The sequence below is a fragment of the Phycodurus eques genome, chromosome 6 (assembly GCF_024500275.1).
Source record: "Phycodurus eques isolate BA_2022a chromosome 6, UOR_Pequ_1.1, whole genome shotgun sequence".
Lineage (NCBI taxonomy): Eukaryota > Metazoa > Chordata > Actinopteri > Syngnathiformes > Syngnathidae > Phycodurus > Phycodurus eques.
This window is the reverse complement of record NC_084530.1, coordinates 15,214,763-15,237,020: the sequence shown is the minus strand read 5'-3', so window position 1 is coordinate 15,237,020 and position 22,258 is coordinate 15,214,763. Positions and strand designations below refer to the sequence as shown.

Below are 22,258 nucleotides of genomic sequence, written 5' to 3'. Positions count from 1 at the left end.
TTCCGTAATGTGCACAACAATATTGTTGGATGGTAGCCAGCGAGAGTATACAGAATCTGGTGTTGGTGTATCAACTGTATCTCAAAGGAACAATTAAGTATGTGGGAATATCAATATACACTCTGATACACTGATATGGGCAAATGATAGATTGCGAGGCAAAACTAATGCACACTGTTGCAGCGGATAAACTTTGCTTTTTATACAAAAGTCATCAGTGAAGAAGTTGACTACTTGTTCTCATTTGTTTTCCAGAATTGAACTTTGTTGTGATGCCGACTAAACATAGTAACCCAGGTTGCTCCCCTAATGACAGACAACCATGTCCTCAAAATCAAATGTCTTTGGAGCCCAACATGAACCCCCAGATCAGTACATCTTCATCTTCTGCCTCTGGTGCACCAAATAGCCCAGAAAGCAGCCAAGAAGGGGTAATTGAGGTAGATACTCTGCTCTCCTCCCCAGAAAAAATGCCTGTCATCAGGCAATGTGAGTATGCACTCGTCCACACTGATACTACACAAAGTGAAGAGGAGGGAGAAATTGATGTGACAGGAGATGAGATGGACTGACATTTATATGTGTGCATACTTTTGTTGTTGTTGTGTGACAAGTGGTCATTCCTAATTTTCTCTCTGTTGGTGAACATGTACTTCTATTTCACGCCTTTGCCAGATGTCTAGTTGGGTGACCATCTTTGTATAATACACTTTTACATCTTTCCTGTTGTTTTTCCATTATCAGTGGTTTTGTTTGTGTAAAGTTTTGTGAAAATATTTTTGCCATTTACTAATCCGATAAAGCAGGTAAAATGTTGCTTATTCTGTTGTATGTATATAATTTGTTATGTTTGGCTGTTGGAGTAATAATGATTGAAAGCATTTTGCATACCAAGACTGTATAGAAAAAACTAATTTGAAGCCTGTATTATACAAACTATTGTAAATGTATTTTGGTGTTATTGTTAATTACATAATGTTGATTTACATGTTTGCCTTCGTGATTGTTTTTATTTAATGGTCTTCCCTTACGGAAAGTACATATTCTGCACAGTAGAGGGCGCGCTGTGCCTACTCGTCATAATCATATACTCTTGAATTCAACTTTATTGACATCGGAAGTGATGGCGGAAACTGAATGCACGTGTATGCTTATGACTTGAAGGTTACACAGAGACTCACCGGCAAGGAAGTTCGGTCTCGTGTGTCATATAGAACAGGTAACCACGACTGTGGTTGCGGTCAGAAAGAGGGTGGACAGCACTGCAACACAATCATGGATCCCATGAAGGCGCAGCAACTGGCGGCGGAGCTGGAGGTGGAGATGATGGCTGACATGTACAACCGGTAAAGTCGAAATAAGCTAACGTGAGCTAGCTACCGCAGTGGCACCCACTTGTCATTCATTGAAATTCTCCTGCTTTGTTTTGAGGCGAAGTTGAAATAATGCAATAATTTATTATATTAACCATTGTAGTATGACCGTGGACGGAATCCCATATAAATGCTAGCTATAGTGAAAGTTTTAAAGTGTTAAACCAGTGGTACTTTATAACTCGACACCCTGGGATTTACATTTTCTTATCGAATCATTTCTATACAAGTTAAGCACGATAATGAAAACGTTCATTAATAATAGCCTTTGAAACATGTACAGTAGACAAATGCTTTAGCATAACTACACATACTAAAGTGCCTTTTAGAGTACCTTAAGAAACCGAGAACGAACATGACAATTGCAGTTAAAATGAAGAAGAAAGATCACAATTGCATAGAATACGGGCAAAAAATATTCACATATATCCTGGCAGCGGTATCTTCGTTATAACAAAAGTCCTTTTAATTACGGGAACATGGGCGTGCCGAATCCAAATACATGTATTGTTACACCCCAATTAATGTATCTGATGCATGTCTATCAAAAATATTTCCCAAATAAAAGGCCAGTGTAACCTGGATCCACGTTAGTTTACTGGAAAGTAATCAAATGGAAAAACTGCAATCACGGCAGTAACTGAGTGTGCCTCCTAGTGTTGAATGACATATTCCTACTCGTTCATTGCAGGAGCTATTTCAATGAACCTTTATGAAGGAAATCCTCCCAAATCCACAAAGCATTTATGTTAGATCAATTGAAGATTCTAAATTGTCCAAACGTGTGAGTGTGAACGTTTGTCTGTGTCCTGTCATGGACTGGTGATACCAATCCAGGGTGTACCTCGCCGTCTGTCCAAAGCTGGGTTAGGCTCCAGCTCACCTGATACAAGTGGTTAAAAAAAAAAAAAAAAAAAAAGGATAGATAGGTCAACATTGCTCTCGGATAATGATAATGAATGCAGTGGGACCTTGGTTCGGACTACAACAGAATGTTATGAAAACCAAAACAATATTTACCGTTAGAAATAGCGTAAACACAATCTGTTCCAAGCACCTGAAATCGCAACCTGCGGTCGCTGGCAGACATGCGGGCGGGCGCAGAGCCCTCCTCAATTCCACACCGCCACCTACCTAACCTCCCTGCCTCCCTCCCTACCGAACCAACTACCCACCCCACCACTGAGGAAAAGTCGTCCCAATCCCCACATGCTCCCAGATCTCGTCCGTTCTTGTAAGCTAAGCAGGGTCGGTCCTAGGAGACCGCATAGGAATACCAGGTGCTGGGGTTGGGCAGTAGGCCAATCAACTGCTCACGTAAAAAACTACAGATTACAGAAGCCGCGATTACGGCCTAATTTCCCTCATGGCATTGGGAGCTCTTACTTACTAACTATCCATCCATCCATTTTTTGATCCGCTTATCCTCACTAGGGTAGCGGGCGCGCTGGAGCCTATCCCAGCTGTCATCGGGCAGGAGGCGGGGTACACCCTGAACTGGTTGCCAGCCAATCGCAGGGCACATACAAACAGACAACCATTCGCACTCACAGTCACGCCTACGGGCAATTTAGAGTGTCCAATTAATGCATGTTTTTGGGATGTGGGAGGAAACCGGAGTGCCCGGAGAAAACCCACGCAGGCACGGGGAGAACATGCAAACTCCACACAGGTGAGGCCGAGGATTGAACCCGGGTCCTCAGAACTGTGAGGCTGACGCTCTAACCAGTCGGCCACCGTGCCGCCCTTACTAACTAAACACCTGAAAATATTAAAAAAAAAAAAAAGACATAACGAATAACTATAGTATTACATTACAGAAAACAGTGAAATATAGACAACGCATGAAGTGGATAAATGTTTCACATCACTTTTACCTATATTGAAGACTCTTGATGGCATATGAAAGATGGCACGGAGGGGAAAGGAAGCCATATTTTTGTTTTCTTGCTTTCTTTATTAAAAAAAAAAAAACTGGTACTGAGAACTTGCTGTTGAAGAAGGCATGGTGTAGTCCACAATTCAAGCTTTTATTAACAACTCAAGACAACATTGGCGCATCACATCCTGTCAAAAGTTTGGCCTTTAAAATAAAAGCACGCTAGTATAAAAACTAGACTTTACACCGATTTTATCGGCCTGATCGGTATCGGACGATAATTAGCATTTTATCCTGATCGGCTGATCAGCTTTGTCATAATTCGCCGATCTTATATATTTATATTTGAATCCAAAAGCTATTTTTATTATTTTTAGCCTTGTGGCGTGTCTTTTGACATAGTACTGTAAATATCTGACTGTCAATAAAGTTATTTTAAAAAACATGTCAGCGGTGTGGGACAGACAACACGTCTGAGACAGACAACACGTAATCCCCGGATCAGACTACAAGACAAATTTGCTCTTTCACGATTGCACTATGTAAGACTATTGCAATAAAATCTTGTATTCCGATACCACCGCATCCCGTTTTTTACGATCATTGGGCTTTATCTTGTCAACTCAAATGCGACCAAATACACTCGTTACCGTGGCAATGACAACAAGAGTGGATCGCGCCGACTGTATTATAAGGTAAATGGGGGAAAAACGTGTGTTGGTGGTCACCAATGCTCAGGACAGGAGAGGACGTTCGTTTAAGGCTTGCTTGAGGTATGTTCACATACTTTTAATACGGCTTGCAAGAAGGTAACAAAAACGTTATGTGGCCTAGCGCGAACGGTTGTACGTAAATGGGCCGTCATTCTGTCGAATCATGCGCTTAAGTTTTGGTGTGGGTGAAGTAATTTAATTCCAGTAAGTTAGCACCCATTATTTCTGTCATGTTGTAATGTTGGTTTGACCTGACTGATTAGAATACACGATATGACTAGAGCAGTGATTTCCAACCTTTATGAAGCCAAGGAACATATTTTACAATTGAAAAATCTCACGGCACACCAACAAACAAATATGTCACAAAAAGTGGATACGTAAATTACTGTATGTACTTCCTGCCATCTAATAGAAGACAAATTATTTGTTCTGTATGTCACTCTGCCTCACTGGCATAAATAGATGAACAAAGATACATTATTTATTGTAAATATATTTTTTGACCAATTAAGTACACAAGTATATACAGTAAATGAACAGGTCATTTATATAGACACATTGCTCCATCTTGTGATCAGATCGGTTATCGTTTTTTTTAAACTTGCTGATTGGTAATTGGCCCCCAAAATCCAGATCGTGTAAAGCCTAAAAAAAACAGTTTCACCACACTTTTTTTTGTCATCTTGGTGGTTTATTTAGCAGTCAGACTCAAAATATATTGTGCTTGTTTGAGTTGACCTGATTTTTTTTTTTTACAAGCTGTTTCACGCCAATGTTTTTGTTTTGCTGAGCAGACCGGAGGGGTTATTGCCTTGAGTTGTTAATGAAAGTTTGCATTGAGGAATACGCTTAGCCGTCTGTTGAACCAATTTTACACACATTAAAAATGGTTTGGCTTAATGTGCATCATTTGTGGGAAATGACTGGCAGAGTCATGCATTTCCTTCTCTACTAAAGAGAGAATGTGTGAAAACTGAGACTAAATCGTGACAAAAAAAAAAAATTGAAAACCGATTGGATATAACGCTAGGGCACACGAAAACCAAAGTTCCACTATAGTTGTATTATTTACTATACAGTGCAGTTTGTCTTCAGTGAATGTATAGTAAACCATTGCCAAAGGAAACAATAGAAATAGCACCAAACTGTCATAATCATAAAACCTTCAACTTATGTTTAAGTAATATTTTAATATTCTTAACTGTCACACAAATTTTAAAATAAATTACCCATATTCTATTGAAAAAGACAACTGTAATGACACATTTTTAATGCAAACATGATTTGAGTTGCTGGTGTGCTTCACATATTCTCACTAATAAGATGTCACAGAATGGTGAAAAGAAGTTAGCCACTTTGAAATGAAACACTACTACACTACAAAACAAATAATAATACCTCAAATATATTCTTCCAGAATGACCAACGCCTGCCACAGAAAGTGTGTGCCCCCACATTACAAAGAGGCAGAGCTGACGAAAGGCGAGTCCGTGTGCCTGGACCGCTGCGTGGCCAAATACCTGGACCTCCACGAGAGGCTGGGACGCAAGCTAACAGAGCTCTCAGTCCAAGATGAGGACATGATGAGGAAAGCAGCTGTCGGCAGCGGATAATGACACTGACAACGGGATAAGATGCTGAAGACTAAGACAGAATAATGACAGCGGAATTAATAGCGTGTGTGGATTCTTAAAAGGAAGTGTTTTATTTGGGTTATGTCTGTGGGCAAATGCATCAAAATGTAAGTTCATTTGGGTCCAGTGGGAGAAACTGTCAGGGGTTATGCAATGGGGTCTGAGCACTTTGTGCACCTGCAGTATGAGAACAACTTAAAATCGTTCAGAAACAGTCTTAACAGCCTCTGGATGTGGAATAAACAGGCCCGGTCGTTCAGTGGATAAATTCCTGGGATGTTTGCATTTATTATTTTGTTTTATTTGGCTCACTCATACAGAGATACTTTCATTTTTAAAATGCAGTATGTCACAAACAGCTCTATATTTAGTTGAGGACTTACCGTTACGCTAACCTCCGTTGGCCAGCTCGCAGTTACAAGTTGAACAACTGTCAACGTTCACCATCCGGACCCTTTTCCACTTCATCTTAAGAAGTTTACCACCCTACGTTGTTTGGCGTGCACCTCACAAGGAACCTCGCCTGTCGATCGGAACTCTATTGACAACGTCTATCATGCTGTTGTTTACTGTCAAGCCATGCTCCTATCAGCTGGGAGCCAACGCTAGCTACATTTTAACTACCCCATGGGTCATTGTCAAGCGTCCTTGGGTCCCATGAAAGGTGCTTTATAAATCTATGCTATTATTTCATTTGACCTCAACTCTTAAAAGCACAACAATGATGTGCGTCCAATGTGAAACAGTTGGTATTTGAAAGCAAAATGAGGAATATTTCAAATGTGCTTGGTCGCTGACCTGTTCATGTCTGTGGAGAAAGACCCCCATGACCCCCACGAAACACATTGAGTTATGTCATTACTACCCTGCTCAGATATTGTCACATGAACTTTACTCTGTCATTCTTGTGCATATTGTTGCGCTGTAAGTGGGACTTTTTTTTTTTTTTTTTTTTTTTTTAAATGTCTTTTGGTGTATTGCCTTTACCCAGTCTGTCAGCCTTCCAATTGCATATCAGCGGGGCTGCGATGTTTTTCCCTCTTAACCGAAATAAAGCAATCTCATCATTTGAGTAACCGAGTGATATCAATATGCACTGAAGCGGATATTGGGGTGGTTATTACAGACACCGAGGCGGCGTACGTGTGCCTGTACCTTTAAGACAAACACGAGCAGATGGGGAGGAAGTGAAGAAAAGTTGACTTTCGGTTCCTCTCGATGCTTCCATTTATTATATACGTGTACTCGCGCATTGTCAAACGAAAGTCGAAACCTCCTGCGTGTGAGCAGAGGCTCAAGTGCTGGTGCTTAGTGTGCCACAGGTGGACACTGGACGACCCTCTCCCCCCGTAAACACGACTCGAGTGTGTCAGATGTGGTAAGTCGCTTTAAATATACGGCATTGCTCAAATTACCCTCCACTTTATTGTCAATGGTATGCACTAATACGCCCTGTTTGAGCTTTGTGTTCGTGAATATCGGGATTTGAAAGAATAAAAACCTATGTGCGCATCTTGAACCCAACCCGTTTCCAAAAAGTGTATGCTAAATGAGTGATCAAGTTGGCTACCATTAAGAGATGAAACCACTTGGTAGTTCACGTGTGGTTCTCGTTATTACAGTAGTATGTTTTTTTTTTTTTTTTTGCCTTACCTAGTACAAATGTCTAAAATTTCAGTAGGGGCAAATTGAAAGCACTGTTATCAACGTTTACAACAAAGAACTAAGATATTTGAAGTGAAGGGACTGTCTAGAGAAGAACGCAATTCATTACCATGGGGAAGTTGCATAGAGAAGTAAGAATACAGTTTTAAATGACTTGGAAGCGACGGGAGGAATAATATGTAATACACACAAAATAATCTTCAATTAATCAAAATAGACAAGCGTATTCTGTATTAATCAGATCGCGTACTCCCCATCAAATCTGAAGTCTTCATCTTCCCAAAGACCTATTTTGAACAATTGTACCGGTATATGCTTAAACTGTATTTGTCTTTTGAGTTGTGCAAATATGTGTAGTGCATCAATCTTTATCATCTGGCTCATGGCTGTCTAACTATTGTGAGCATGTGCTATTATAGTAAAATGGTGAGTACTTGTATAGAGTACTGTGATATATAAGTACCAAAACTATTAATTGTAGCAACAAATACAATGTTTCAAATGCTTCAGGGCAGACCTTGTGCACGTTTGGGTAATCTATCAATCTCTCAGATTGAAACATTTAAGAATGAATGACCCTGATGTTACCCAAAATCTGGGATTTAATTCGGTATATACCTGTATTGTTGTTCAATAAAGATGGTCATTTCGTAGATGAGATGAATTTGGTTTTGTACTCCTTCTGGTCACCAGATGGCGGCCAGGGATGTGGAGGAGGAGTTCAAAGATGCGCATCAGATTGTAGCGCCCCCTAATGGTGATGCTAATGAAATGCTGGCTGTGGGGCAAGAAGACAACATGCAGGGCCAGGTGAGCTTTCTAATGTACAGTATTTTATAAAAACTAGTGTAATGTCTAGACCTTGTAATAATCAGACATTGGGTTTGAATAACAAATTCCTGCTTGCAGGTGAAATGGTTCTACTTTGACTCTTATGATTCGCTCACATTTAACCACTGTTTCCCAAAGATGGAGGAGTTTTTGGGTCCACAGGCAGAATACAACGAGGAGGAGGAAGAGAGAAAATATTACAGGAGGAAGCGGTTAGGAGTCATCAAGAATGTTCTTGCAGCGAGCATTGGCGCCATGATCATATACAGCGTGTACATGGGTGAGAACGGAAGTCACTGTTAGGACACAGCCACAAACTCAATTGTATGATTCGCCATGTGCATTCTCCAGGGTTACTGCAGATGCAGCTTATCCTTCATTATGATATGACCTATCGTGAAGTAAAGTACAGCAACCTCGGTCTAAAGGACATCGATCGGAAGATGCTAAGGGGAATCAACGTCACGCCCATACTAGGCCTGCTGTACACGCCCATTCTCATCAGGTAGAGGTACACGCTCAACAATTCTTTAAATCACACATTGGTGTCTTCCTAAACCATGTAAACCTAATGTTGTGATCTAAGGTTTCTAGGAACAAAGTGGATGATGTTTCTGGCTTCAGGAATCTATGCATTTTTTGTCTCTACCAATTACTGGGAGCGCTACTACACCTTGGTTCCAGCTGCTGTTGCCATCGGTGTGGCCATTGTGCCACTATGGGCCTCCCTTGGTAATTATATCACAAGGTGAGTGAGTGCAGGATCATAACGCGCCAACTTTTGTTTTAAAGTACATCACAGTAGTTTTCACAGCAAACTATTACCTCATAAAATTATATCAATGAAATGAGATTTAGACATGCATTCTTTTGGCTCTAGAATACATTCTCGCTCCAGATGAAATATTATGTCATGTAATTTTAACTATTATGATTCTATGTTATCTCTCAAACCTAATTATATTTGACTCAGATATACTGTGTCTAAAATAGGGGTTGAACTGACTAGTTGATGAGTCAGCTTTACTACTGCTTATTGATGATTAAAGGTTGAAGTCAACTCATGGCTGATCATGTGTTATTGCCGTCTCGCTGCGGGTCAATTATCAGCGGTAGCGGGACCGCGGGACAGGAATCAGGAACAGGGGCAGGGGGGTGCAAAGTAGACCTTAACTTTGCCATGTTCAATAATATGCAGACATCAACTGTGTGAACTGTGGTTGCTGTATTTAAGTTAATTGTTCATGTTCAAACTGAACATAATGTTACAGTGGCTTACAATAATAAATATACTTTTAAGGAATAATACCTGTGCCTCATATTTATGAACACTTGGGCTTACTATGTTACTGTATTTTAATATTGTTCATAATGGTGGTACTTGGTGTAAAAAGTTTGAGAACCACTGCCTTAGTGATAAACGCTAAAAAAAAGGGTTGATTGCGACAAGTCATACTGTCACATAACACACACAGGATGGCACAACAGTATTATGAATACGTCAACTATAAGGAAGAGCATGTACAGGAGCAGAAGAAGATTCCAAAAGGAGCGTGCCACAAATACATCATCATCTTCCAGTCAGTCTTCAGTGTCATCTTCCATGTGAGTCCATCCACCACTCATGTAACAACATGTGACATTCAGTTCAGACATGCGCAAAACATAAACAACATTTCCCATTTTAATCTGCTTCAATGCTGTACGAATGATCATTATCAGCCAAGACAAATAGCAAGTTAGGACTGTGCAACCATTGCACAAAACAAACAAACCCAAAATCCAAGTTGATTAACTGACAAATTATGTATTTGATAATAAAATGATCATGATGATGCATTCATGTACAGCAGATGATCTAAAATGGGCACACAAAAAAAAACACGGCTCCAATCAGTTCCCAATAATAAAATAAAGATTTTTTTCCTGAAATAAAACACACATTTAAATTTAGTTTGTGAGGATTAAAAGTAATTTATTAATAATAATAAAAAAACATCTTATACTTAGATATTTTTTTTGACAGATTTTAGGTTTTACGGCATACACTATATGATTTTGATTCATGGCAATCATCTACAACTACCTAATGAGTCTTTCCTGTCTCTCCCACCTAGCTGAGCTTCGTCTTTGCCGAGTTCCCCATGAGTCTCATCCTCAATGGCTACATCCTAGAGAATGATCACGTTCTCTGCAATGTCAAAAGCTGTGGTAAAGTCACATTAGTGTACTCCACCCTCACTGTAACTGTGAGCTACTCGTGTGAAGTGACATAAGAAATTACATACCAAAAATACTGGTGTGTGTGTGAACAAACAAACAAAAACAGAAAACAAATGAGAATGGGCGTGTACAGAAAGAAATATATATATATATATATATATATATATATAAGTGTCTTATCTTACAAAGATACGTGGACAATTGCATTACATTATACATTACAAGATGCATACTGTATAGCAGTGATTTACAACATTTCTGGAGCCACGGCACATATTTTAGAATTGAAAAATCTCACGGCACACCAACAAACTAAAATGTCACAAAAAGTGGATACATTGATTACTGTATGTACTTCGTGCCATCGAAAAGAAGAGCAGTTCTTTGTTCTGTCTGTCACTTTGCCTCACTGGCATAAATAGATGAATAAAGATACATTATTTCTTGGAAATATTTTTTTTGGAGCAATTAAGTCAAATTTTATATTTCCCACGGCACACCTGAAGAGCGCTCACGGCACACTAATGTGCCCCGGCACACTGGTTGGGAATCACTGCTGTACAGGCATGTTCGGATGGGTTTGTTGTAGAAGAATCATTTCCTCGCCTCAACCCAGTCAAACACATTTGGGGTGAACACCAGTAGAGTAATACTATTTGCTCAGTCATAGAACATTTTAGTGGTACAGTATTTAAATTGTTTCTTCATCAGGAAAACTGCATACTTATATTTCATCCATCCAGTGACTTTTCAGACTATATCCAATGGTGCAATAAAGTCCAGATTTACTTACAACCCCAATTCCAATGAAGTTGGGACATTGTGTTAAACATAAATAAAAACAGAATACAATGATTTGCAAATCATGTTCAACCTATATTTAATTGAATACACGACAAAGACAAGATATTTAATGTTCAAATTGATAAACTTGATTGTTTTCAGCAAATAATCATTAACTTTTTTTATGGCTGCAACACATTCCAAAAAAGCTGGGACAGGTGGCAAAAAAGACTGAGAAAGTTGAGGAGCTTCCCTGAATTGCTGAGTCATTCACAAGCAAAGATGGGGCGAGGTTCACCTCTTTGTGAACAGAATTTGTGAGAAAATAGTCAAACAGTTTAAGGACAATGTTCCTCAACATACAATTGCAAAGAATTTAGGGATTTCATCGTCTTCGGTCCATAATATCATCAAAAGGTTCAGAGAATCTGGAGAAATCACTGCATGTAAGCGGCAAGGCCGAAAACCAACATTGAATACCCGTGACCTTCGATCCTTCAACTGACATCAATGTGTAATGGATATCACCACATGGGCTCAGGAAGACTTCAGAAAACCAATGTCAGAAAATACAGTTCGGCGCTACATCCGTAAGTGCAACTTGAAACTCTACTATGCAAAGCAAAAGCCATTGATCAACACCACCTAGAAACGCCGCCGGCTTCTCTGGACCCAAGCTCATCTAAGATGGACTGATGCAAAGTGGGAAAGTGTTCTGTGGTCCGATGAGTCCACATTTCAAATTGTTTTTGGAAATTGTGGACGTCGTGTCCTCCGGGCCAAAGAGGAAAAGAACCATCCGGACTGTTATGGACGCAAAGTTCAAAACCAAGCATCTGTGATGGTATGGGGCTGTGTTAGTGCCAGTGGCATGGGTAACTTACACATCTGTGAAGGCACCATTAATGCTGCAAGGTACATACAGGTTTTGGAGAAACATATGCTGCCATCCAAGCAACGTCTTTTTCATGAACACCGCTGCTTATTTCAGCAAGACATTCTGCACATGTTACAACACGGTGGCTTCGGAGTAAAAGAGTGCAGGTACTAGACTGGCCTACCTGCAGTCCAGGCCTGTCTCCCATTGAAAATGTGTGGCGCATTATGAAGCATAAAATACGACAACGGTGACCCCAGACTGTTGCAAGCAAGAATGGCAAAGAATTCCACCTACAAAGCTTCAACAATTAGTGTCCTCAGTTCCTAAACGTTTATTGAATGTTGTTAAAAGAAAAGGTGATGTAACACAGTGGTAAACATGACCCTCTCCCAGCTTTTTTGGAACGTGTTGCAGCCATAAAATTCCAAGTTAATGATTATTTGCTGAAAACAATACAGTTTATCAGTTTCCACATTAAATATCTTGCTGTTGTCACTGTATGGCATGCCAAAGATGGTATTCCAGATGGCGTTAGTTAAACCTTGTCTCCTTCCTACCAGGGGCCGAAATCAGTGGTCTGATTCCGGGATTCAACACCACCGTCCTGAGAAGTCTACCACAGTCCATGAAGCTGATCATAGTGGAGAGCGTCCTCATGGTCTTTGCATTCATTTCCATGATCATTGTAAGTGCTTTGAATTGTGACACACACCCAAGAGACCCAGTAATTAATTTTGTTCGGGTGGGTAATTGTTGTTTATTTTCTAGAATTATTATTAAGTACCGCACTAGTGCATCATGTAAAAAAATAAAATCAAATCAAAGCTTTTAATGAAAGAATTATTGGTTCTTTACTAGATCTTTAGATCTATACAGTAAAGGAGTTGTCCATCATCTTGCCATAAAGCATATTGCTATACAAGAGTGAAATTTGAATTTGTCAATGATGACACAGTGTTATTTCCTCTTCTTCGGGTAATACAGGAAATATGTTTTACTTAAAGAAGTATACCAATGTGTTTCTAATTGCACAAATTTATCTATAATTACACTACACCGTATACAGGAAATCACATTATTAGGAGCCTTGCATTTTACTGCGTGAATACATTTATGCAAGTAAATGAGGGTTAATAGACTTCAAGGATGTTGATCGGACATAATTTAGGGATATATCAGTTTAATGCATTTTGAGTTTTTTCTCAAACTTTCAAAATCTCAGTTTCTCTGCTCCTTTCCCCATTTTTTCATTTTTCAAAAATGAAGTACAACTGTTTTACCTTATTCAGTTCCTTGTGCTGTGTGGCGCCGCGTACCGCCCAACAGAGGAGATCGACCTCCGTAGTATTGGCTGGGGAAACATCTTCCAGCTTCCTTTCAAACATTTGAGGGACTACCGCCTGAGGCTTCTCTGCCCATTCTTCATCTACAGTGGATTGGAAATGCTCTTCGCCATCACTGGATTCACCCTGGTACTCTGCGCTGTCATCCGATTTTACTGTTAACAAATTTAGGTTATACAGTGGTACCTCGACTTACTAGCTTAATTCGTTCCATGCTCGTAGCTCAAATCACTTGTATCTGAAATCAACTTTCGTCATTCAAATAAAGGAAATGCTATTATAGTAATCCGTTTCAACACGCCCAAAAACACATTTTTTTTGTAACTTTTTTTTTATTAAGTAAAATAGTATTGTACAAGATGGCACTTTCTAAAAATATACAATATTAACAATAATTAAAAAAAATATCCCCCTTTCAGTTTCACATAACTTAATCTTTACATTTTTCGCCACGCTTTCCTCACTTTCAGCAGCTTCTCCATCTTTTCATGGACAAAGATCTGCAGCGTAGAAAATATTTTAACGCCCTAGGTTGACATTGTAGCCAGTGTAGTACATAATGTAAAAGTACTACTCTTGTACTGCTTCGCCAAGTCGGCTACATGCTCACTCCACTCATGATTTTAAGCTTGAACTCAATGGAGATCATTAGCTTCTTCTCAGCCATAGATATGAAGTCAAGATTCGCCAATGCGGTGTAGCAGCCCGGCTAACTCCCAGCTCCCTTTTCATAATTGTACAGTGTTGTACGCAACTGTATGCAGCACAACACGTTCCAAAAAAGCAGGTACAATGGCAAAAACGACTGAGAAAGTTGAGGAATGCTCATCAAACACCTGTTTGGAACATCCCACATGTCAACAGGCTAATTGGGAATAGGTGGATGCCATGATTGGGTATAAAAGGAGCTTCCCTGATTTGCTCAATCATTCACAAGCAAAGATGGGGCGAGGTTCACCTCTTTATGAACAAGTGTGTGAGAAAATAGTCGAAAAGTTTAAGGACAATGTTCCTCAACGTACAATTGCAGGGAATTTAGGGATTTCATCATCTACGGTCCATAATATCATCAAAAGGTTCAGAGAATCTGGAGAAATCACTGCATGTAAGCGGCAAGGCCGAAAACCCACATTGAATGCCCGTGACCTCCGATCCCTTAGGCGGCACTGCATCAACAACCAACATCAATGAGTAAAGGATATCACCACATGGGCTCAGGAACACTTCAGAAAACCAATGCAAGTAAATACAGTTCGGCGCTATATCCGTAAGTGCAACTTGAATCTCTACTATGCAAAGCAAAAGCCATTTATCAACAACACCCAGAAACGCCGCCGGCTTGTCTGGGCCCGAGATAATCTAAGATGGACTGATGCAAAGTGGAAAAGTATTCTGTGGTCCAACGAGTCCACATTTCAAATTGTTTTTGGAAATTGTGGACGTCGTGTCGTCCGGGCCAAAGAGGAAAAGTACCATCCGGACTGTTATGGACGCAAAGTTCAAAAGACAGCATCTGTGATGGTATGGGGCTGTGTTAGTGCCAAATGACATGGGTAACTTACACATCTGTGAAGGCACCATTAATGAAGCTGTACATCAAGCAAGAATGGGAAAGAATTCCATCTACAAAGCTTCATCAATTCGTGTCCTCAGTTCCCAAATGTTTATTGAATGTTGTTAAAAGAAAAGGTGATGTAACCCAGTGGTAAACATGACCCTGTCCCAGCTTTTTTGGAACATGTTGCAGCCATAAAATTCTAAGTTAATGATTATTTGCTAAAAACAATAAGGTTTTTCAGTTTGAACATGAAGTATCTTGTCTTTGTAGTGGATTCAATTAAATAGCCCGAACATGATTTGCAAATCATTGTATTCTGTTTTTATTTATGTTTAACACAACGTCCCAACTTCATTGGATTTGGGGTTGTACCAGCATCCGTGGTCTTTTGGTTTTATTGCCGTCCACTTGGACTGATGGTGATGCTATGAAGTTAGCTGCTCCCATCCGGTGACCATCTATTGGCACTGTGTCTGAAGCTCACTTGTAAGCTCACAGCTAAAAGCAAAAAAATTGACCGAGTGCCGGCCCGTAACGTGAAGAAAATTGTAAGTTTGAGTACTCACAAGTCAAGGTCCCACTGTACTAGATGCAGCTGATACGCCAGGTGTATTTATTTATTCATAATTTCTCTCCAAACAGTCCTATGGCGTATGTACTTTGGGCCTACAAAAACTGTGGCTCTTGATTGTGGTCTATGGGCTCTCCTGCTCCGTCTTCTCTTTCCTGTCCCTCGGCCTCCTAAGCCTCCCGCGGTGGGTGTGTCTGGCAGGAGGAGCTGCTGTGCATTGGGTACTGTTGGTGGTACTCATGGTGTTTTCGCCACCTCCTCAACACCTGGTGTACGAGGGCCCTCTTCTGATGATTTCTGTGCTATGGGGGCTTGGTACAGCCCTGAACAAGACTGGAGTCAGCAGTGAGTGGCACCTGAGATGTAGTAGTATGTACACGTGTTGTGTTTTATCATAAAGCATGGATATTCTTGTGTATGTGTGTGTGTGTGTGTGTGTCTGTCTGTTTCAGTCTTGCTTGGTATTTTATATGCTGAGGAGAAAGAACGTCTCGACTTTGTCTACACAATCTATCACTGGTTGCAGGCCATTGCCATCTTTGTAGTCTACCTCTGGTCAGATTTACCAATGAGGGTAAGTTGCTGTTTAATAGTGGTGGGAATTACAAGTACTTTACTGTAGTTCCGTTTTTTTCTTTAGTTTAGTATTTATTGTTCTGATTACTTTTTACTGCGACTCCCTACATTTTAAATCTGTCCTTTCTACATCTTACTTGGTCAAAATAGTCTTGTTACTTTTTTCAACCTCTGCAGATGACATCACAACATAAAAAAAGACAAATAGAGAAATGTAATATCAATGAGCTATGAGATCTTGATTGATTGACTGATTGATTACTTAGAGCTTGGGGTCTTACAGTATCAGATGGGAAAAACAGCAGCAACAAGGAGGAATGTGATATGGGGAGCATTAGCGAACACAGCAACAGGTTTCAAGAAGATATTACCCATCCATGGCCGTATTTGAGAGAATTGCTTGATGTTGTCGTCTCCAAGAATGACGTGGCGAATGCGTTGTCCGTTGTGTCATTTAAAAAACACAAATTTCTGGCTTTAAAAAATTGTCTGTCCAATCTGAAGAAAACCCCCACAAAGAATTAAAGAATTACGGTACTTTTTTCTACATTTTTTTTCAGCAGAGTAACTAAGTCTACATAAATTTTGACTAATAAAGGTGCTGAATGATGTCGATTCCCACAGTTGTATTCTGCCTGTCTCTCGATAAGACGTGATTAGGAAGACAAAGAATTCCACCCAGAATTCTTAGCAATCAATTCATCGATTATCAAGCCCGTGCTTTCTGAAAATGCTTCAATATGAAAGCCACACTGATAGTTGGGGGTGTAACATTGTAAAGAAACACTGTGCACCAACTAAATATCCTTTCTCTGCCTATGTGGGGTTTTGAATTTGACCTACTGTATCTACTGATTAGTTGGAGGTTTACAGCTTTTAGACAGCGTTTTTCCAAATGTTTTGCAACACATTTTCAAATATTTGTGTTTTCAGCCTTCAGAACCTTGTTTGCATGTAAACGGACAAAACAACACATTTTAAAAATTATATATTTTTTTATTTCTAAAATATGTGTTGTATCAAAAGCTTGCCGAAAATACATTACAGTGGCATGTGCTGTAAATGAAATGCCCCATTTTAATCCTGCCTTTCTCCCCACATAATTAAGGCTAAACTTGCCATCCTGTTAGCGACTTTACTGCTCGCCTGCTACTGCTACTGGGTGATGGAGCGCCGCATAGCCAAAAAAGAGCGCCATAGGCTGCCCCGCATACCTCGACCAAGGCACAAGGTGAGCAGACCAGCCGTAAATATCTTACACAGGAAGTTTTGTTTTGTTTGTAACCAGAGAGATTTTCACTTCATGTTCTCCCCGTGCCTGCGTGGGTTTTCTCCGGGCATTCCGGCTTCCTCCCACATCCCAAAAAACATGCCTGCTAGCTCAAAGAACAAAATCATTTTGTAAACTAATTCAGCTCATTACGTTTACTGAAAAGATTTGTTCTTTTGAACGAAACGTTCGTGAACGAAACAATAGTATATCAGCAGTCCTACTTAAAATACTGGTTTATCGCAACAGTTAACTCTCACGCGCCAAGTCCGCTCTGATACAGATACAGTCGTAGGTTGCTGCTCGACACAGGCAGAACTACTTTTATGGAGTTAAAAGTCTACTCTCATTGAGGAGTCTGGTCTGGCTGCCTACAATAACTCCGACCCTTACTCCTGCATCGCGCTCACTGTGGACGCACCACGAACGGCGAAGGAGGAAGCAGAAGCGAGGCATGCATGTGTGTGTGTGTGTATATGTATGTGAATGAGTGAATGTTCTGACCTCTTTGTTCTGGGCAGAACCCGAGCTGCAGCATTCTGGAAGAGCTGAAGCTGTTTAAGGCTCTTTTGGGGGAGTCCAGTAAGAAGACCATTACAATAGTCAAGTCTACTTGAGATAAAAGCACGGATGACCTTCTCCTGGTCTACTTGGTACATGCAAGCCTTCACTCTGGATATGTTCTTCAGATGATAGAAGGCAGTTTTAGTAATTGATTTAACATGACTGTTGAAAGTCAGATCGGAATCTATCAGTACACTAAGGTTTCGGACTTGGTCTTTGGTTTTCAAAGAAAGTGACTCCAGGTGTTTACTAACAGCAATTCTCCTTATCAAAAATAATTATCTCAGTTTTGTTGTGGTTTAATTGAATAAAATCTTGGCTCATCCAGTTATTTATCTGTTTTAGACAGTGACACAACACCTCAATTGAACTGTAGTCATCTGGAGACACTGCTAGATATAACTGTGTATCATCTGCATAGCTATGATAGTCAACATTAAGCTTCACAAGAATTTGACCCAAGGGTAGCATATACAGGCAGAACGCGCTCTTTTTTCTATACATTTTCAAACGAGCGTGTTGCCCATTAGTTGTGATACGTCAGCGCGTCCACCATATTGAATGTGTCAGTTATGCCTGTTCCGAATGGCACATTCCAACAATGCCCCGAATTTCCGAACATTCAGGGGCACAGAGAGCGCGCCTGGAGTGAACGTCCCACTGTACCCTCTGTGCGAATGTTGTATATGCTTGAGTGTACATACAGTATAATGCAACTATATGTTCGTGAGAAGAGCTCAGTGTATATCTGTGGTGGAATGTAGCAAACAAAACGTGGATGCAGTGTTGTGTAAGTGTGTAGCCAGTAATTTGTATCATTACAATACAGGAATGATGTGCTTTGTGTCTGCAGGTCAAAGGTTATCGCTACCTGGAAGAAGGCAACTCTGATGAGTCAGATTCCGAGAGAAGCGAGGAGGATGACGAAAATGATGACGAGGAGCAATTGGTGAATGAGTTTGGAGCGGAGGACATGGAGGCCGAACGCCAGGATGTTGGAGCCCAGGGAGCTGACTCACTCAGGGCCAGGAGGAAGAGGCCTGAGAGTCACCAGCACGGGGGGGAGGACAGCCATGTGACGGAGGGCCAGAGGGGGTGAAGAAAGCTAAATTAGGAGAAATAGCAGTCAGAGACGCAAGCAAGTCGCCATTTCATCATTCATAAAATCACCCATAGCTTTCCATTAATGACCTATTAATTTGGTTATTTTTTTCCAAGCTATAATTAGCGTCAGAACAGTGATTCAGATAAAAGGGTTGTGGAAATGTGGAATTTGTGTATAGACCTTTTCTACACACTTGTGTGGACTGAAAATATATTTTTTTGTGTTTATTTCTCGATGGAATCCTTTTTATAGAGCCTGCATGGCCCCAGGGTGGGGTGATGGCATGTGAAGGTCAACTAAAATAGGGAACAACGGTTTAAGACGAATCAATGCATCCACTTCAATATCAGTGATATGTGCTAACATTCACCCTGGTAGTGTGACTTTGACATTCGTATGGTAAGCAATAATTTAAATAATGTCTACTGCTCAATTCCCATGGATTGGTGAAATTGATTTAGTGCTGGACTTTAAGTTATCAGTTTTTTGTTTTTGTTTTGGTTTATAATTGTAGTTGTGTTGGTCTTAGTTTCGCCTATTCTTGGACATTCCCTCTTGTGTCAGATACTGCATCCTCGTGTGTCTCTCAGTCAATCCTAAGCTCCTCTTGTGTTCTTCTCAGCTGTGCCTTGTCTTTTCATGAGTTTGAGTATATTTAGCAGTTGACATGCTTTTGGCTTGTTGGTTGGTTTCCTGTTGGCCTTTTTGCCAATCATTTTCATTGCTGTGTATAATGTTTGTTGCTGCCTTCTGTCGTTTGCAACTTTTTGGCGTATTAAAACCATTTTGAGTTGTCCTGCCTGTACTTTTGCATTTGATTCCATGCCAACACTATACCAAAGTACGAAATGTAGAATTGTTTTAAAGCACTCCATCATTCTTTTAGTATTGGGTTGTAAAAATAATAACTGCAACAGCTAAATGAATAAATAACGGCAAGCACGTCTGCCTGAACGTTGAGTTACAGTTTGGAAACATGGTTCAGGTCCTTTTTGGTGTATTTTTCATGTTTTTTTCCTGCTTGCCTGGGTTTAAGATATTTGATGACTGTAAATTGTCCATAGATGTGAATGTGACTGAATGTGGATGTGTGCTGTGATCAGTCAGTTGGAATCGGCTCCAAGCTCAACTGTAACCTGAATGAGGACAAGTGCTAGGAAAAAAAAAAAAAAAAACATTTTTCAGCATACCAAAATGAGAACAAGTCAGGGATCGTAGTACATTTTAGAGATATTTCAATGTCCTACTGGGTTGCAATTACTGTAAAATCAAAGTAATCTTCTAATGTATGGAATCAGATTTGTGCCAAAAAGAATCACAGAATCACCTTTTTAAATCGCAAAAAAAACAAAACAAGACTATCAAAGACACCTTCTTGAACTGCAAGCAAAAAAAAAAAAAAAAAAAGACAGCGAGAAATAATCTAACTCAAGCAAAAAAAAAAAAAACCCCAAAAGTTACATTATTACTTGCAATGGAAATATTTTTTGCTTGCGATGATGATATCCGCGTGTGCGTACCCTGACTTTTTGTTCACGTTCCAATCTCTGCGCGTGTGCATGGAAGTATATTATGGAAGTACATCTGTGCCTGGGTTTGTTCGAAATTGGAATTCAAACTCTGATGGTACAGATATACTTCCATACGCGTGTGTGCTGCCTGACTTTCTTCGTTTCCTTTTAGGCACAAACCTCTCGCTTGGGCTGGCTTTGTAAGGAATGCGTTCTCATTGGTCAATCCACTTTGAGTGACAGCTAATGCCCCCGGATGTGATTCTTTTTTTTAGTGCCAAAACGAGCAGAGCCAGTGACAAGAACGCAAGGTTCAGTTTTCGATCACTTAAAGGAAGTGTAAGTATCTATCATATATGTTGTCAATGCTGTACTAGGAAGAAGTGACATTATGCTAATAACATGTTAGAACCGCACAGCCACAGTTTATCAACAATTTATCCGCTAATTACCGTTAGCTAGATTGCTAACGTTAGCTACCCTACTGACTGGTCCGTACTGTATACTGTTTGGCCACATTTCTTTATCATCTTGAGCTGAGAATAACATTACTGAATAAAATTAAACATTTATAACCAGTACGGCTTAAATACGGAATTAGCATAAAAGGGAAGCACATATCCTAACAACTTGTAGGAATTCCTGCAAGAGCTTGATTTTAAGTAAGTGTATCTTCAGCGTCATTCAATACATGCATGAAAAAAATCATTCTACAGTTCCTCAAGGTGATTGAAAATGATGAAAAACCCTATTGTCTAAACCAAATCATCAGCGTCCTGAACCCACTTATTGAATTGGTCACTTTTTTTGTACGACCCTAAGCACTTTTCACGTAGTTAGACACAACTTGCAAATGTATTTTCACTACTGAAACATATTTTTCCCTCTGAGGCACTTGTGTTGAAGAATGGTAAGAACAGGTTGCAAAAGTGAAACTCAATTAAAGCACAGCTGTCTCAACACAAACACAGCAACTCAAAACTGATCACACTTGTGCAGAAACCAATATAAGCCAATTCACTGTGCTCTGGTTGTTGAAGTTTGACTATGTTTCGAGACAATTGGAGAGACAGAGGTACAGTAAGAGGCTGTCAAGGAGGAAGCGAAGAGAGAGAGGAGCTATAGGACAAAGACCAATTGCCTATTTTAGATTAAATACGGGGACTTGTCCATGTTCTTGTCGATAGTTTGTCAATGAGGGAAGTGGGAATGCAGTGAGTATAGCCTATCCTACTGTAAGTAAATTCAGTGTCCACCATAGTCTCAAGATTTAGAGAGGAGAACGGGTAGCATTATTATTTTTTTTCCCCATTACATACATATTTACAGTATGACTATACAGTGCTATACTGTACATGAAAGGTGTTTAAATACATACATTTTCCATTATACTTGTAGATCTAGTACTTGTTTATATATATATATATATATATATATATATATATATATATACACTAAACAGGATTTTTGTTTAGATTTGCAAAATGCATTCCTATGTGAGCAATAAAGATTAATCCTACAGCTTTACAATCCGATCATTGAGTTTTCCTTTTTTACATGTTTTGTGTTAATGAGTATTCAGAGAGGTTTTTCCTTTTCATTGACTCTGAGTCGGATTTGACAATGTGAGGACGGTCTAATGTTTTGCGAATGTAGCTTGAAAATCAGGTTTTGTGTTTTCAGTTTAGAGAAAACGATGGATGGTTTCAAAAAATGGATCTTAACATTTGAGAAAAACTGTAAAAGGTTAATGTCAAAAGAAATTTAGGTTTAAGT

General features: G+C 39.8%; 2 protein-coding genes across 2 annotated transcripts; both read left to right on the top strand.

Annotated features, from left to right (window-relative positions):
- The first annotated feature begins 1,133 nt into the window (after window positions 1-1,133).
- On the top strand, window positions 1,134-6,645 carry timm10 (translocase of inner mitochondrial membrane 10 homolog (yeast)). Its single transcript, XM_061679972.1, has 2 exons — window positions 1,134-1,346; window positions 5,386-6,645. Exons 1-2 carry the CDS (start codon window positions 1,138-1,140, stop codon window positions 5,579-5,581), a joined length of 405 nt encoding a protein of 134 aa, XP_061535956.1. The 5' UTR covers window positions 1,134-1,137; the 3' UTR covers window positions 5,582-6,645.
- A 141-nt stretch (window positions 6,646-6,786) lies between these two features.
- unc93b1 (unc-93 homolog B1, TLR signaling regulator) lies at window positions 6,787-19,776 on the top strand. The gene is made up of 13 exons (XM_061680439.1): window positions 6,787-6,980; window positions 7,961-8,077; window positions 8,237-8,378; window positions 8,450-8,603; window positions 8,685-8,846; window positions 9,574-9,703; window positions 10,216-10,309; window positions 12,545-12,669; window positions 13,274-13,456; window positions 15,528-15,801; window positions 15,909-16,030; window positions 17,141-17,263; window positions 18,720-19,776. The coding sequence occupies exons 2-13, from the start codon at window positions 7,961-7,963 to the stop codon at window positions 18,963-18,965; spliced, it is 1,872 nt and encodes a 623-aa protein (XP_061536423.1). The 5' UTR covers window positions 6,787-6,980; the 3' UTR covers window positions 18,966-19,776.
- The last annotated feature ends 2,482 nt before the right edge of the window (window positions 19,777-22,258 follow it).